This window comes from Carassius auratus, chromosome 20 (genome assembly GCF_003368295.1).
Source record: "Carassius auratus strain Wakin chromosome 20, ASM336829v1, whole genome shotgun sequence".
In the NCBI taxonomy this organism is placed as follows: domain Eukaryota; kingdom Metazoa; phylum Chordata; class Actinopteri; order Cypriniformes; family Cyprinidae; genus Carassius; species Carassius auratus.
The window spans coordinates 26,345,928-26,362,894 of NC_039262.1; the positions used below are offsets into that span (position 1 = coordinate 26,345,928).

General features: G+C 39.5%; 1 protein-coding gene across 1 annotated transcript; it reads right to left on the reverse strand.

Moving 5' to 3' along the window:
- Positions 1-75: 75 nt before the first annotated feature.
- LOC113037670 (serine/threonine-protein kinase LATS1) lies at positions 76-16,744 on the reverse strand. Its single transcript, XM_026194976.1, has 8 exons — positions 16,577-16,744; positions 15,457-15,885; positions 14,491-14,641; positions 9,036-10,408; positions 5,341-5,923; positions 4,135-4,317; positions 3,420-3,526; positions 76-1,915 (listed from the first exon to the last, which is right to left on the reverse strand). Exons 2-8 carry the CDS (start codon positions 15,799-15,801, stop codon positions 1,415-1,417), a joined length of 3,243 nt encoding a protein of 1,080 aa, XP_026050761.1. The 5' UTR covers positions 15,802-15,885; positions 16,577-16,744; the 3' UTR covers positions 76-1,414.
- Between the last annotated feature and the right edge of the window lie 223 nt (positions 16,745-16,967).

Genomic DNA, 16,967 nt, shown 5'->3' on the forward strand with positions numbered 1-16,967 from the left:
GTTGTGTGTCCTGCATTTTTAAAATAATATGCGTGTATAATTACACAAACACCAGACACTGAATTATGTAGTCTGTGCTTAAGACCTTTTATTTATTACCACCCCATCCTTTCTCCCATTCAAGGCAAATTTACACTCAAAAAGAAGCTACAGATGCTTTTCCTGGGAATAAGACCACCAGCTTAATCAGGAAAAGGCTTTCCTTATTACATTAGGAGATGCACAGGATATTAGAGAAATCAGAAAAATAAAATACTAAAACAATGACTCCAGAAGACTGTTCTTGAGGAAAAACAGAAGGCTTTGGTAGTGACAGCAAAATCTCTTCAGAACAAGGAGAGAAACCAAAAGTGTAGTGCTCATCTGTAGTGATATGTACTGTAGTGTTTTGACATCATATCCTGTTGAACAGAACAGGATCCAGCCCATGGTTTCTTTCCTAAACCTTTGGGGCTAAAAAAAAGGGAGTATAGTACTAGGCTAATTTCCACTGCATAACTTATATATACAATATCTGTGTAGAAATAAAAATACACAGCACAAACATTTACAAGTTTTTTTTTTTTTCTTGGGAATTCAGCTAAATTGACCAGCGTACACCATAATCTCCCTCATAGTTTTGGTGAAAGAAAGGGAAAACTCGAAATCCCTGTGCAGTCTAGTGCCCTGTGCCGCTCAGAACGAGAAACAAATCCACACAATCATAAATAAAGAAATAAATTCAGCAAGAAAATATTCAACTTGTTTTAGCTACCATTAAAAAAGTCTTTAAATAAATTAAAGAGGAGTAAAAAAATACAGAGCTCCACTGCATCATTAGATTCTCGGTTGTTTAAAAGGCACCAGACAAGTGCATCCTGAACGAAACAATAAATACAGCACAAAGTGTCCAGGCAGACTCCACCAGTCACCACCAAAGAAAGAGAGAGAACAAACACACACTCGCATCCTACACAGGTCCGTCTCCTGAAAATATGTACCGATGTTATCCATAAATCAAAACAAAGAAGAAATCATATTTTACATAAAAATCAAGCCCATTTAAGAGCATTTAAAATTGTTGCCATGTTCATGAGAATGAAAGAAGTTTACGTTGTGTTCAAATGTTTTACTTCTGAAGTAGTCATTTTAATTGTTTTAAATGGCCATTGGACTTACTGTAATCATTTTAATTACATTAAAATATGACTATGATGCATCAGCATAAAGATGAAAAAAAATACTACCATGATGAATAATAATGATCTATTATTATTAAAATCTATTTGTTTGCATTACAGTTATGAGAAATGGAGGTTTGAAATGAACTTATGATGACAATCACAATGCTCCTACATTACAGGCTCACGCAAAATATCATTTCTGGTTGGTTTCTTTTGATTTCTGTGTTAGTTCCCCCCCACACACATTCACACTAAACATAGACTAAATCCCGCCCCTGTTCTGGTCCGAACCCCTTCGTTGGGTTGACCGGCTGGTCGTCCTCCCCGTCTGAATCCTCACACTCGATGGGCTTGGGACAGCTGTACGGGTGGCCGTTATCGTCGAAGAAGCGGCGGAAGGTGAACTCGTAGAAGGCGTGCTCGGGGTGCTTGCCGTTCTTGAACCAGCGGTTGAGTGTGTCGTTGCGGTTGCTGTCAGCATCATCGCTCCAGAGCTTGTCGGGGTCGACGGGGTCAAAGTTGGAGGTGTCAGTGCAGTGTGTGATTTTGGGGATGTAAGGCGCATGGTGTTGCTGCCGCAGGTCTGTGGAGAAGTCGATGTGTTTGAAGAAGGGATGGGCTTTAATCTCATCGGCTCCGTTTTTCCCAAGCCGGTCTTCAGGGCCACGGCAGAGCTTCAGGATCAGGTCGGTGGCCTCCGGACTCAGCTTGGCCTGCGGGGGGATGTGTAGGGCCGTCTGCCAGTTGATCACCTGAGACGGACACACAAACACACAGAGCTGAAAACTGCACTGACTGACGGCATCTGTTGATTTACTTGGCCAAGTGTCCACTCGGCTCATTATAATGATGCACAAAGTGGTGGCCAAAATGGTAAGAACACTTGGCATATTTGAGGTTTCAGATGTTTTTGATGAATTGACCATTACAATACCCATAAAACGAACTATCGGCGACGGAAGGAAAATGATGGACTGGGCCCCTCAAAGTCCATCATAAGTCGCATCAGTCCAAAAATACGTCATGATGAGGAAAAAAAACATAAGTCGCACTGGACTATAAGTCGCATTTATTTAGAACCAAGAGTTCACATTACCGTCTCCAGCCACGAGAGGGCGCTCTATGTCTTCAGTGTAGACTACAGGAGAACTGAGCAGCATAGAGCGCCATCTCACGACTGGAGACGGTAATGTTTTCTCTTGGTTCATTTCTCTTGGTTCATGTCAAATTAATGTTGATAAATAAGTCGCACCTGACTATAAGTCGCAGGACCAGCCAAACTATGAAAAAAAGTGTGACTTATAGTCCGGAATATACGGTAGAATATAAAATATTTTGTGGAAGTGTGTTTCTTATATGCCATGGACATATGACTCCTTGAGTTTTTGATATTCTTCATGTTCTGTGTGTTGGACAGATCACACTGACAGAAATTAATCTTTTCTAATAAGTTTCATTTTTCATTTTAAACTTATTTAAAAAGTTTATTGATTTTAAGTTTATGAGCATTCTTACCTTTATAAAGCCATTTATATTTGGTGTCAAAATCTTAAATGTAGTCAGTGAATTAGAATAATAAGACATTTGGCCTGTTACCAAGCTAATTACATCAGTATCAACAAAATTCATCTTTGCAATGCAGAGGAAACACAGCAGCTGCATCTGAAGTGGTGTTTAGATGGATTCACATGCTGTTTAATGCAGGACATGAATGCCCTTAAACTGCAGCTACAAATGCAGAAATAACACTTTGATCTATTAAACATAAACATTTTAAATACTAATATTTAAATAATAAAAGACATTTAAAATTGAAATGAAAACTTCCGGTAGGTCGGAGCAAGTCACTTTTAATGAGTGAGTCATTGCGACTGAACAGAATAAATTAGAAGGTTGATTCAGGAATGAAATGCCCTCATGCTGCTCAGAGACGTAAAACAGTGCAGGGCTGTTTGGAATTAAAAAAGAAATTTTCCAAGACAACACCAAAACAGGCAGTATGGTGTCTAAAATGCAAATCTATTAAGTAACCTTGTTTGTTGAACTGAAAAAAATCTATATCACATTTGCAATCATGGTAATGGTTGGAGAAAAATGGCTCAGAGAAACCAGCTGCATGTTTCATGAAAATTAGGAAATAAAATTATGTATTTGAGGCAAAAAAAAAAGGCCAATAGTAATTTCGGCCACCACTACATGTGTTACAACATGAGAGCAAAAACACATACACATATAAAGACCACAATATATTCTCACCTTCATCTGGGTCTCAAGAGGAGCTGTTGCCAGAAAAGGAGGCTGACCGACTACCATCTCATAGAGGATAACACCCACACTCCACCAATCACAGAGCTGGGTGTAACCTTGAATTAATAAAACAAGTAAATTAATAAAACACTCAGAAAAACAGTATGTTTGTGCCACTATTATAAATCAACACAAGAATTGACATTATTCCATTTTAAATATACATGTGCAAATAAACCAGTTACTGTAATCTACACATATTCCATCACACAAATAACAGCATTGAGACAAAAAAAGGCGAGACCATAATGAATACTGAAAATTTAAAAGAATGGACAGACAGGAGTATAACTGCGCCTTCATTCTTCCTGCTCAAGTGTAGTAAACTGATGAGATAATTTGGTAGTTTGATATTGTCTTTTGTTTCCTAGCAAGAGATGAACAGCCTTAAAATGTTGAAATGTTCTGATTATTTGATTTGTTTCAATGTATGCAAAAAAAAAAAAAGATGCAATGAGCATGAATGATGTCTCAGTCACAAACATCTTCTGAAGACTGAAAGTCATGGAGGTTTTGAATGAAGTGGGTGAGTATATTTATGTGTGAACTATTTCTTACATGAAAGATGCATTTCTTTGTCAAGCATTCTTTGTAAGTATATGAAAAGTGCTTGTTAAATGAAGTTTATTATGGTTTGCGATTAGGTGCTAACACACTGACATACCTGTGCGCAGCAGAACCTCAGGGGCGATGTAATTGGGAGTGCCCACCAATGAGTGTGCCAAGCAGCGATGATGTTGTCTAGCGGCTCTGCGCTCCAGTGGTTTCAGACGTTCTCCACAGCGACAGTTAGCACTGTCTTCCCACTCCTTACTGAAGTCCATACTGTCCTGACGCACATGATCGCCTGACAAGACACCGATAGAAAAAGTTGAACACCTTACCCTAGCAGAACCAAAGTCCTCTATCAGTTCTCCAATGCGTTTCATTCAACAGTACATTCAGGATCTATTAATATTAACAAAGTTACACTGACGTGATGGTGAAAAGTGACCATTAAGTTTGAAGACAACTCCTCACCAAAACTCACTGTTGAGAAGGCTTTTTCACCAAGACATGGAAGTTCGAGTATCTACACATATCCAAGTTTTGACAGTTATAAATTTTTTGGCTACGGTTCGTTTAATAATTAATATAATTTGCAGGCAGGGCTTATATGCTTCGATAACGGACACAGCATTAGTTATACAAAAACACAGGTCTGTTAAGACCAATATTTTTAATACAAGCAAAATATTATTAAGCTCGGCTACTGTACGTTTTTTTTTAATGACTGCCATATTTAATGCCAACCCACCGAACGCATATTTAAATAATCAAATATTCTGGTCCAGCCCTAGTAGAAAGTTGCTCACGAAGACCAAGACAGCAGAAAGCGCATCCTATTTGTTTAGTTTATTTTATAAAAGCACAATGTTTTGTTCTTATTGTCAGTGTACACAAAAGTAGGCCCTTTTTGGAGTCTATTCATTTTATCTCATCGGTATCAGAGTATTTAAGGTTTCTCTGTGATTTAGAAAAAACTGAAAGTGAATGCTCAGAGTTAAAGACGCTGCATTCAGTTTTTAGACTGTAAATTCAGATTTTAAATGCAATATTGATTTTAGAATTGTTTAAATTTACAGTATTTAATGCAAGTTAATTTTAATTTTAATGCTAAATGTTAATTTTTCAGTACTTTATTTTTTCAGTGGAGAAGTAATTTAATTACACTAACCACTAATGTAATAAACAAAGATATGCTCTATGCATTAACATACTGCATTAACTATTGCCAATAAAAAGGTAGCTATTTGTCTATAATAGCACAAAATAATTATGTTAATTTAGCATAAATATATTTAATCTTTGAGTTGTATGCTAGGCTCACCGCTTTGGTAGTATTTGGAATCATGAGTCCATCGGAAACCAGTGCACAGGCCAAAGTCTGTCAGTTTAATGTGTCCATCACGATCAATTAAGATGTTGTCAGGTTTGATGTCTCGATGGATGAAACCCATTTTGTGGACACTTTCCACAGCACAGGTGAGCTCTGCGATGTAAAACTGAGCCAAGTCCTCTTGGAAAATGCCCATTCTGATCAAAAGACTCATCATGTCCCCACCAGGGATGTAGTCCATCACAAAATACAAGTTATCTTTATCCTGAAATGAGTAGTACAACCGGACGACCCACTCATTATCAGCTTCAGCGAGAATATCCCTCTCAGCTTTCACATGAGCCACCTGGTTCCTCAAGAGGACATCTTTCTTACGGAGGGTCTTCATGGCATACAGCGCTCCCGTGTCCACTTTCCGAGCCAAACACACTTCTCCAAATGCCCCGATTCCCAAAGTCTTGATCTTCTCGAACATGGATTTGTCCATTTTGGCACGCTTAAGGCGGATGTAGTTGGATTCTTTCTGGCTCAGCATCATGCGCATCTGCTCCTGAGCGTCATTTGAAAGTCCCACCTGGACACACAACACAATGTTGAGAGAGCAGTCCTTACAGAACAGATACTTACACATAGGTCTAAATACAACACAAAAAGACAGATTAAATTAACTTCTGAAATTATTTGAGAAAACATACAAGCCATTCAATCATGTAATATTCACAACTTTGGCAGGCAGCAGCTTCCAGCACTGAAAAAAAAAACACATGCAATGCACAGGGTTTCCTACAGTGATCAAAACTACCTCAATACTACCTCTAATACAATTATTATTATTTTTTTTAATAATACTTTGCCACTGATCGTGCTTGCACAACTAGGAAGTGCAAATGTACTTGAAAAGTCAATCAGAATTTGCAATGTTGCTAGAATTTCAACTTTAATATGTTTCCCACATGCTTCAGCATGACTGATACTCAGTGTCACTTGCTGGCCGTCTGGATTTATTTTCATGCACATTTTAACACAAGTATGCATCTTACAGTTGCATCTCAACAAATTAGAATATCATGGAAAAGGTCTTTTTGTAATTTTTTTTTTTAAAGCAAACTTATATTCTAGATTGATTGCACAATCTGAAATATTTCAAGATTTTTTTTTTCTCTAATGCTTACGACTTACAGCTTAGGAAAATGAAGAAAAAAAATCAGTACCTCAAAAAATTTGAATATTCTATTTTGAGCTTAATTTAATTGATTAGTAATTTTTTTGGATAAATACTGGGTACCTCATGGACTAGTTTAAAACATGCAACCACAATTATGGGAAAGACTACTGACTTTACAGTTGTCCAGAAGACGATCATTAACACCCTCCACAAGAAGGGTAAGCCACAGAAGGCTTTGATGAAAGGGCTGGCTGTTCACAGAGTGCTGTATCAAAATATATTCATAGAAAGTTGACGAAGGAAAAAGTGTGGTAGGAAAAGGACAGGTGCACAAGCAACAGGGATGACCACAGCCTTGGGAATACTGTCAGGAAAAACAGATTCAAAAACTTGGGAGAGCTTCACAAGGAGTGGACTGAAGCTGGAGTCAGCGCATCAAGAGTCACCACACTCAGACGTCTTCAGGAAAAGAGCTACATCGGTCACATTCATAGAACCAAGCCACCCCTGAACCAGAAACAACGTCAGAAGTATTTCACCTGGGGTAAGGAGAAAAATAACTGGATTGTTGCTTAGTGGTCCACAGTCCTCTTTTCAGATGAAAGTAAATTTAGCATTTCATTTGGAAATCAAGGTCTGGAGGAAGACTGGAGAGGCACAGAAATCCAAAGTCCAGTGTGAAGTTTTTGAAGTCAAAGATGATTTGGGGTGCTGTGACGTCTGCTGGTGTTCATTGTGGGTCTATTGTGTTTTATCAAGTCAAAAGTCAATGCAGTCATCTACCAGGAGATTTGGAGCACTTCATGCTTCCATCTGCTGACAAGCTTTATGGAGATGCTGATTTCATTGTGCAGAAGGACTTTAGTACCTGCCCACACTGCCAAAATCACTTCCAAGTGGTTTGCTGATCATTGTATTTCTGTGCTTGATTGTGAAGGTATTGTGAAGAGCTGAAGGCCACCATCAAAGCAACCTGGTCTTCAATAACGCCTCAGCAGTGCCACAGGCTGATTGCCTCCATGTCACGCCGCATTGAAGCAGTTATTCGTGCAAAGGAGCCCCAACCAAGTATTGAATGTATAATTAAACTTGCTTTGGAGATCTTGAACATTTCTGTTTTGTAAAGCTTTTTTTATTGATCTTTGTGAAAATATTCACATTTTTTTAATATACTGAATTTTTTATTTTCCTAATCTTTGAGTCATAACCATCAGGATTAAAACAAAAAAAAAACTCTTGAAATATTTCAGTTTGTGTGCAATGAATCTAAAATAAGAACATTTGAATTTTGAATTAAATTACAAAAAATTAAAGAACTTTTCCATGATATTCAAATTTTTTCAGATGCACCCGTTTATTCTCTTATCACCTCCTAACACCTACTATACGTTTCTGTTTGAAATATTTTGTCTAAACTAATATTACTTTATCTACCAGTAAATGTTTAGTAACTGCATTCATACACATTACTACACAACAGACAACAAGTGCAGAAAATGTGAAAAGAGAGGACAAACCCCACATGGGCATAGATGGGAACTTACAGAGCTGCAGGAAACCCTTGAGATCTTAGCTTTGTCCTTAAACCCAGTGAGCTGCCTCGCCGTTCATTGTCTAGATAGATAGCTTTTCTAATCATCACTGAACTGATTTTCATAACAGCCACTGCAATGTACGCATGACACCATGAAATGCTGTCTTGGTAGGCAGCTCACTAGGCTTTAGAACAGAGCTCTTAAGAATATGAAGAACATATACATGCTGTCCAACTGACAGGTTCTTACGTTACCACACTTGAGTGAAGATTACTCCAGAAGAAACCTTTAAATGTGAAATATGAAAGCCAGTTGATCACACATAGAAAAGAAACTAGGCTTGCGGAGGAGATCCACAGACTGAAAGATATAGAAGACAGACAGAAAGACAGACAAAGAAAGGAAGCATAAAAGGGAGGAAGAAAAAAATTGAAGAAAGTCAATAGAAAAGTTAAGTCAATATGAAATTAAAGGGTTAGTTCACCCAAAAAATGAAAAACCTGTCATTAATTACTCACCCTCAAATCATTCCAAACTCATAAGACATTCGTTCCTCTTCAGAACACAAAATTGAGATATTGATGAAATCTGAGAGCTCTCCAATTCTGCATAGACAGCACCACAACTGTTGAATTAAGTCACTATTTTTGTTTTCTTAGCACACAAAAAGTATTCTTGTAGAATCGCAAATATGAAATCGAGCCACTGATGTCACAAAGACCATTTGACCAATGTCCTCACTTCCTTTCTGGACCCGGGAACATTGCAGTTGCACTGCTGTCTATGCAGGATCAGAGAGCTCTCAGATTTCTTAAGATCTATTTTGTGTTCAAAAGGTGAACAAAGGTCTTACAGGTTTTGAACGCCATGAAGTTGAGTAATTAATTACAGGATTTTCATTTTTTCATGAACTAACCCTTTAACAGCAGAGCAGAGAAGCAAAGAACATTGCGAGAGGATGTGTCAGTGAAGAAATGCATGCTAACCCTTTGCATCTCGCTCTCCAGCTGCTTCTTCCTTCGGATCCTCTGCTGGTGGTTCTTCAGGATGTTCTCCACATGCTGCTCCATGAAGAACTTGAAAGCCTGCGGGGAGTACATAGGAACTCTGCTTTCGCCCTTGCGCTCCTCGTCACGTTTACAACGCCGCACCGGCACAGGAGATGTGGTGATCTGTTTCTTCTCGCGCTCCTCAGAGACCTCAGCGCGCTCGCTGGAGCAGGTGCTGTCAGTGTCATTGTCGTTGTCCACCCCGTCCTCCTCTTTGTTGCTGGGTTTTGGGCCGGGGTTGGGGTTGGGGTCGTACCCCGGTGGAGGCTGCTTCGGTAGCAGGTGTTTAGGGTAAGGTGGAGGAGGGCCTTGGTAGCTCGGGACTTCGGGGGCAGCTGTGGAAGCAGACGGATCTTGATAAGCAGAGGGCGGAGGATGTTGCATCCATGGTGGGTGTGTAGGGGCCACGGCCGTGTGCAGCTCCGGCTTCTGCACTCGCATACTCTTCACCGGCTGCAAAATGGGGGCCTGAGTAATGGTGGTGACGGTTGTGCCGGAGGGTTGAGAGCTGGGTACAGACGGGCACTGACGTCCATTGGGCTGGGCATTGGTGAAGGAGTCGGCGCGCCCAGGAACGCTGTGGGGCCGTGATAAAGGAACGTCCTGATTGGTGCTGTGACCAGGTGAAGCCTGAGGCTGCTGTACAGAAGGTCTGACCTGGGGAAGTACACCAAGGTTGTACATATCAAGGTTGAGGCTATTACGGTTGGGCACCAGCATGCTTGGGGGAAGGTTGGCTCCGTTCGAGGGTGAAGCAAGAGCACTGGATTGCATCTGCTGGGCCGTGGGACTCTGTCTGTTAGTCTGGTGCGTGGGATACGGAGGTGGTGGTGCGCTTTGTATGTTGCCATTCTGGGGCCAGGATGGAGGGAAGGTGAACTTGTTGCCCCCATTGATGATGGGTTGCCGACCCACAGGCACTGGGCTGATCCCTCGCTGCGCCTGGGACGGAGGGTTTATATAGCCATCGGGTCGGGGCCCCTGAGGCACAGGAGAGAGCCGAGGCACCATGTAATCCAAGTTTGCAGAATACCGCTTGGTTGAGGGATTGGAGTCCCATGAGGAGGGAGGAGGAGTGATGCTACGCACCTGCCGTGGGAGGGGAGGATTCACTCGTTGACCGCTGGCTGCAGCGGCAAGATTTTGAGGAAAGGTAGCAGGCCGTGAGAGGTCACTTTGAGGTCCAGGGCTACTGGGACGGTAAATCATACCATCAGTCATTAGAGCACCATGCCGCTGTGGGGCCAGAGACTCCTTTGAACCCTTCCAGCTTTGGCGCCGCAACACTTTCGGTAGAATTTGGGACGGACCTAGAGAAGGAAACATTATTTATAACCAGGGTTGGGGAGTAACGGAATACATGTAACGGCGTTACGAAATCAGGATACAAAAATCCAATAACTGTAATCCGTTACAGTTACGTCAAAAAACGTAATAATCAGATTATAGTTACATTTTGAAAAAAGGGGGAATACTTTCATGTTTCACTGTTAATGTTATTGATAAATAATTAGGCCAAAAATAACATTGCATTCAGTTAGAGAGAAAAGTATGGAGCCAAAAGAGTCTCAATAAAGATAAATGCACACACTACATTCACATATGCAAACACAGGATTCATACATGCACACACATGATTCATAAATACACACACAGGATACACAAATGCGCACGAAATGTACAAATGCATACACAAAATTTAAAAAGCACTCAAGATTCACAAATGCACAGGACAAGATTTAGAAGTGTATTTCTGTTGAACACACACATATATCTTGATTTACAAACTGCTTGCGGTCTGTGAACTTCACTGCATTTGTGTGTGAATTTTGAGACTCCCCTGACTTGGCTTGACACACAAATGCTTTTTTTAAGCAGGGAATGATCAACAACGAATGAGATATCTCCCTTATTTTAGCCAATCACAAGAATGCACTCCACGTGGGGGATTGTTTACTTATAAGCCAATCACATGAACGCGTTCACACAGAGCGATATGCCTGTGGTGCAGCATATTATAGCCTACTTATTTATGCAATTGTATGAAAACACAGATGTTTAGATTACAATTCAGGTTTATTTTTTATTATTTTTTACAAAATATAAATGTATAAAATGTCTCAATACATATAGCCCAGACTGTGACTGCAGAAAAAAAGTTAACCATGGATTCATAAATTTGCAATAGGCAATTATTTCATTTTATTGAAATATTTTAATGAAAGTTTAAAAAAAATTACAGCTCTTTAAATATTTAAATATATCTAAATATTATTTTGGATGCAATATAGAATTCACTACATGAAGAGAGAGTCAGTGGTCCACTGGAAGAGGAAAGTGACTCTCCGGCTGCGCAAAGTGAGTCGCCGGCTGCGTGAGGAAAGTGAGTCGTTCACTGCGTGACTCGTGAGGAAAGTGAATCGTTCGATGAGGAAAGCGAGTCGTTTTGCTGCGAGAGGAAAGTGACTCTCCGGCTGCGGAAAGTGAGTCGCCGGCTGCGTGAGGAAAGTGAGTCGTTCACTGCGTGACTCGTGAGGAAAGTGAATCGTTCGATGAGGAAAGCGAGTCGTTTTGCTGCGAGAGGAAAGTGACTCTCCGGCTGCGCAAAGTGAGTCGCCGGCTGCGTGAGGAAAGTGAGTCGTTCACTGCGTGACTCGTGAGGAAAGTGAATCGTTCGATGAGGAAAGCGAGTCGTTTTGCTGCGAGAGGAAAGTGACTCTCCGGCTGCGGAAAGTGAGTCGCCGGCTGCGTGAGGAAAGTGAGTCATTCGCTGCGCGAGGAAAGTGAATCTTTCACTGAGGAAAGGGAGTTGTTCGCTGAGGAAAGTGAGTCGTCACATATCCTATGTGTGTATTTATGAATTATGAGTGTGCATATGTGAATGTAGTGTGTGCATTTATCTTTATTGAGACTCTTTTGGATCCATAGAAAAGGAATGAAACATAACCGGCATATTAATTTGTTTTGTATTGCTTTTTATGCTTATTTTCTTCTTTTAAGCGTTTATTTTTTTGGCCATAAAACACAGTGTCTTATCCTATTGGTGATTAATGTAAAATAAACACTAAAAAGAAGACTATTTTGTGAATGCTGATCGTGGACTCATTGATACTATGAAAAATAATGTTTAATAAACAGAAATGAATCTGCTGGTGGGGGCGGAGCCACAAATGCGTGTCAGTTTACAAATCTGATCGCACGGATTGGGAATTCGTGGGCACGGTTTGTTAATCCATGGGTACGATTTGTTAAACTGAGTGAACAGTTTATGAATTCGTTAGTACGGTTTATAAACTGAGGGGACGGATTTATTTATTTTTCTCCTACAGGTGACGTCCCGGGCTACATAGAATGCACAATCTGTCTTCATTACCTATGCCAAATGCTGCCAAAGACTAACTGCAATTTTTTACAGGATTAAACTTTGCAGTAATTTTGAATCCTACACTTTTTAAAATTAGTTTTATATTTGCAAAGAGAAAAAAAAAATATTTGTATTCTCTATTTTCCTGTTGAAGAAACATTTCCTATGTCTTAAAATTATTCTTATTATATTTTCATTGAAAAAAAAAAAATTATTCTCTATTTTCCACTTGAAGAAACATGTTCATTGTCTAAAAATTCAGTTCTTACTATATTTGCTTGGAATAAAAATAAATTTGTATTCTCTATTTTCCTGTTGAAGAAACATTTCCTATGTCTTAAAATTATTTCTTATTATATTTTCTTGAAAATTAAACAAAATAATCTGTAATACCAATACCATGCACTAGATGTCTGTATAGTCCTTTACACATATTAATTCAGGGCTGTGAAATTCGTAACTAATAAATGTTGTTGTTTTAAAAAAATAATATTTGTAAGTATTAAGTAATCCAGAAGTAATCAGTTACATTACTTTCATATTGTGGTACTTGGATTACGTTACTGAATACTTTTTTTATGAAGTAATTAGTAACTGTAACGGAATACATCTTTAAAGTAACCCTCCCAAGCCTGTTTATAACTGAGAAGCATATTTTATTCCAGTAGGCAGCATTTATGTTTAATGGTATTATGTTATTATAATTTAAAAGTTGGCTATCAGAAAATTGTCTTCCTGACATTATTAAACATACTTTAAAACATCAGAAACAGATTAAGTAAAAATGTTATGAATATGTAATACAGGGCATATATTTAGCCAAATTCTTCTCTCTAGAGCAAATTTCCCCCTAGCGAAATAACAAGCTATTAACACTGAATGGCTTTGAGAGGTAAATACAATGCCAATGACATTTGTTTTACTGACATTTCCCCAAGGTTAAAAATACTGATGGAGTTATTACAAGATGTTTGTAAGCTGCATTCTATCTTCTAACATACCTTGTTCATTTTTGGCAATAACTAGCAGTAAAGAGGAAAATATTTTTTCACATTCAAGCACATTTCTTTGTGTCACATAATTACTACTCATCATACTGTTCTTTTCATGAAATATCTGCTTAAGGTAATGTTCAGAAAAGCATTTATGTACATTTCTGTATACCTGGAATACCTACATACCTATAAATAACCTAAATAAGTTAAAGTGACAGCACACTGACTGCTTCATTCTACAACGCAATGCACTCAACGTTTCATTACCAGTGGGATAACACATTTGTGATCAGACTGCCAAATGTTTTACAGGGTATATACAGGAATCGTGGAGTTAAATGAATACCTTTAAATTAATTAAATTAATTAATTTAATTAAGTGCTAACGGGGCAGTATGGTCACAGTATATTTAAAAGATAACTGTCTGCAAACCATAGCTCTTTTGTGAAACACTTCTCATGACCACCATCTGACTGATTAGGACTGCTTGATTTGATGCAGACTTGAGTCCGAGTGTCAGTAATACTGCTCCTGATCCTGTCTGAATGATCAGGGAAGGTCAAATAATAATCACAGCCTTTACATCATTTAAATTGTGCATCCAAAGCCCATAAAACAGCCCAAAGTAACACAATTACCATGTCCCAATTAAATAAAAAAAAAAAGTCCCTAAAATACATTTTACATTCACAGTAGATATTCATGTGATGCAGATTTTTTAAATGGCATTTAAGACTTTAATTCTTATTAAGGGTCTTGTTTTCTCTAAATTGATTTGTAAAACTTGTAATACTTCTCAAGACCCCCCCCCCCCCCCCCCCGACACCCTGTTTTAAATATGGCCAGTGTTAAAGATGCCTCTGTTTATTTAGGCTGATTAAAGTACAAGTGCGCCAAAAAAAACAACTATTATAGTTTGACCCCATAACTGCTGCCCCCAAACATTTCCTGCATTTAATATCTACATGTTATGTTGCTATCGAAAGGAATGAATACATCAGATTGTGTATCTGGCTCTTGTAGTACACCTACCTGCTTGTTTTATGGCTGTGTTGACGGGCCGAGCTGCGGTGGCTGTTATCTGCTCCCTCGCAGGCTCCTGGAAGTTCATCCTGCTGATGTACTCGATGGCTGCCTCCACGCTATGACTGTTCGTCTGCTTCAGAGCGCGAACCACCATCTCCTGAACAAACACACACACACATTCATATTCATTTACTGCTACTTAGAATCAATAGACTATGATGGCACTCATTAACTGCCATTTAAATGCAAAACATGCAGAGCTGCTGATCAAGATAGTCATAAGCTCCCGGAAATTTCCTTTGCTTTGGTGTGACACTGTTATACTATTTCATAGCTCCCAGTAAAACTTGTCAATGGCATTCTCTGGTGTCATATTTGTGCATTATGCACACTGTATAACTGACGGCTGTCCTAGTAAAGTGATTCCCTACTGTACACAGCTGTGCCAGATTCATGTCCACTCATATACGGTGTGCCACAAAAGGTATACAATCTGCAAATCAATATTGTATGTCCTTCCACTTTTAGTTATTTGGCAAACAACTACGTACAAATCGGGATCCTGATCACCATGTCTCTGACTATACATTATCCTTTACAAAAGTATTCTCATATAATCAAATGAAATTAACCTGTAAGGTTACAATGATGGTTTGCTTGTTTTTCTGCTTGTACAACCGAAGCAAGGGACCAAAATTTGTTTTGACAACCCTTGCGCATCAAACACCACATCAAAAAAAAACGAAATATGTACATCACACCCAGTATTTAATGAGCATTTCAGTATGACATGCTGAGCTCCTTTCTTCAACCAGAGCTGGTCTAGCAACATACCATTTCTGTCATTCCTCAAATAAGTGAAATTATACAGTGACAGTAGAGGACATTCCTGGCAGAAGTGATTGTTACGACACATTTGGTGGGAAGAGCACACAAACTTCTCTCCGTACCGAACTCCACAAGGTCCATTACCTCATCGAAGCCGGCGTCCAGCAGCTCTTGCAGCATGTGTCTGTTGATATCTGCGTAGTTTCCGCTGGAGGGCGATTCATTAGCGAATGGCAGGAGTGACCTGCGGATCTCCTGCAGAGCTCGGTGATGGTGGGGGTTCCTGGGGTTGTTGCTGCGCCCCTGTTGTCTGGCATCGTCCTGCGGCCCCTTCCCGGCACTCACCTCGGTTTTGGGAGCATCTGACGACCGGGAGAGGTTCCTCAAGCTCTCTCGAATCTCCTGCAGCATCTGTTGACTATTATCACTCGTAGGGAACGTCTTGGGTCGCATCTGTCTGTATCCCTCGGATTTCTCACCCCTCTTCATGTAAAATCATATGTTAAGGGCCAAGGTGGTGATGAAGAAACTTCTGGGAGGATGAGAGAAACGGTCTGGATCTCAATGCTTCACCTGCACATTAAAGAGTGCATCAGTAAACATGCGTAAGGGTTATACAGAAGCACTGTTATAAACATTAATATAACTTCCACTGCTTAACTAAAGCTTGTAATAACTACTCAATTAATAATAATAAAGCCTTTTTGGAAACATGTGTTTCTACATTAGTTTTTAGTAATGTCGGTAGTGCAAAACTATATTAAAAAATACTTTTGTGGTGGGCCTCGATTTGATTTCATGTCTAAAGCTGCCTACACCACTAACATTTAAGACTCGATAAAAAGCTGATTGATACCAGTGATTTTTAAGATCATAATAAGCTACCTCTGTGATAAATACGTTAGATTTCTGTTCTTCTCTAATGTTATGTTAAGTTCTGCCTAACTAGACAGCACCACAGGGCACGTTAAGAGACCCCTCAGGTGGCCAGAAGTGCTGTCTAGGTAGGCATCTCTACAGGGTTTGAAACACGGTCGTAGTGTACGATTAACACACGCACTGCTAACTCAGTTAACGTTAGACCTGAAACTGCTGAAATGTGCACACATAAAACCTTTAAAAACTTTAAACATTATTCCAACTGCACAATAAACATTTTAAAGCGGGTGAATACTTTTTGAATCGGTACAACAGGTGACCGAGGCCTATAGTTGTGGCGATAGCATAGTGCTATCATACACCATTTAAAAACGAATTAACTTACCATTTAATGTTGGCGAGGCATCGTGTTTGGACATGTATGAAACTGTGAGTTTTCAAAAGGCGAATATCCCCTCTGCTGTGTCTGACAGAGACATGTATTTGTTGATGGACCGTCTGCTTCTCTTTGGTATTTACTGTCGTCTCGAGCTTTACTACGGCTTGTCATGCGCGTCACAAAAGCCCGGATGTTGCGGAAGCCCCTCCCCCGGAGGATCCCCTCTCCAGAGAAGAGGCTGTTCTGTTCTGTATGGAAACAGTTCGTTTATTATACGTGTTAGATTTGCATAAAATAGTCATTTTAGATTAAGCTATATCTGGAGTTTACTACGAAAAATATATATTTTAGATAGTGGTGTCAAACGAATAATCGCATCCAAAATAAAAGTTTTTAT

Excerpts from the sequence above, each read along its gene's own strand:
- LOC113037670 (XM_026194976.1), bottom strand. The coding sequence starts at position 15,801 with ATGAAGAGGGGTGAGAAATCCGAGGGATACAGACAGATGCGACCCAAG. Across the intron at positions 10,409-14,490 it reads CACAGCCATAAAACAAGCAG|GTCCGTCCCAAATTCTACCG; the intron begins GTAGGTGTACTA and ends TTCCTTCTCTAG. Across the intron at positions 3,527-4,134 it reads TGAGGTTCTGCTGCGCACAG|GTTACACCCAGCTCTGTGAT; the intron begins GTATGTCAGTGT and ends TATTAATTCAAG.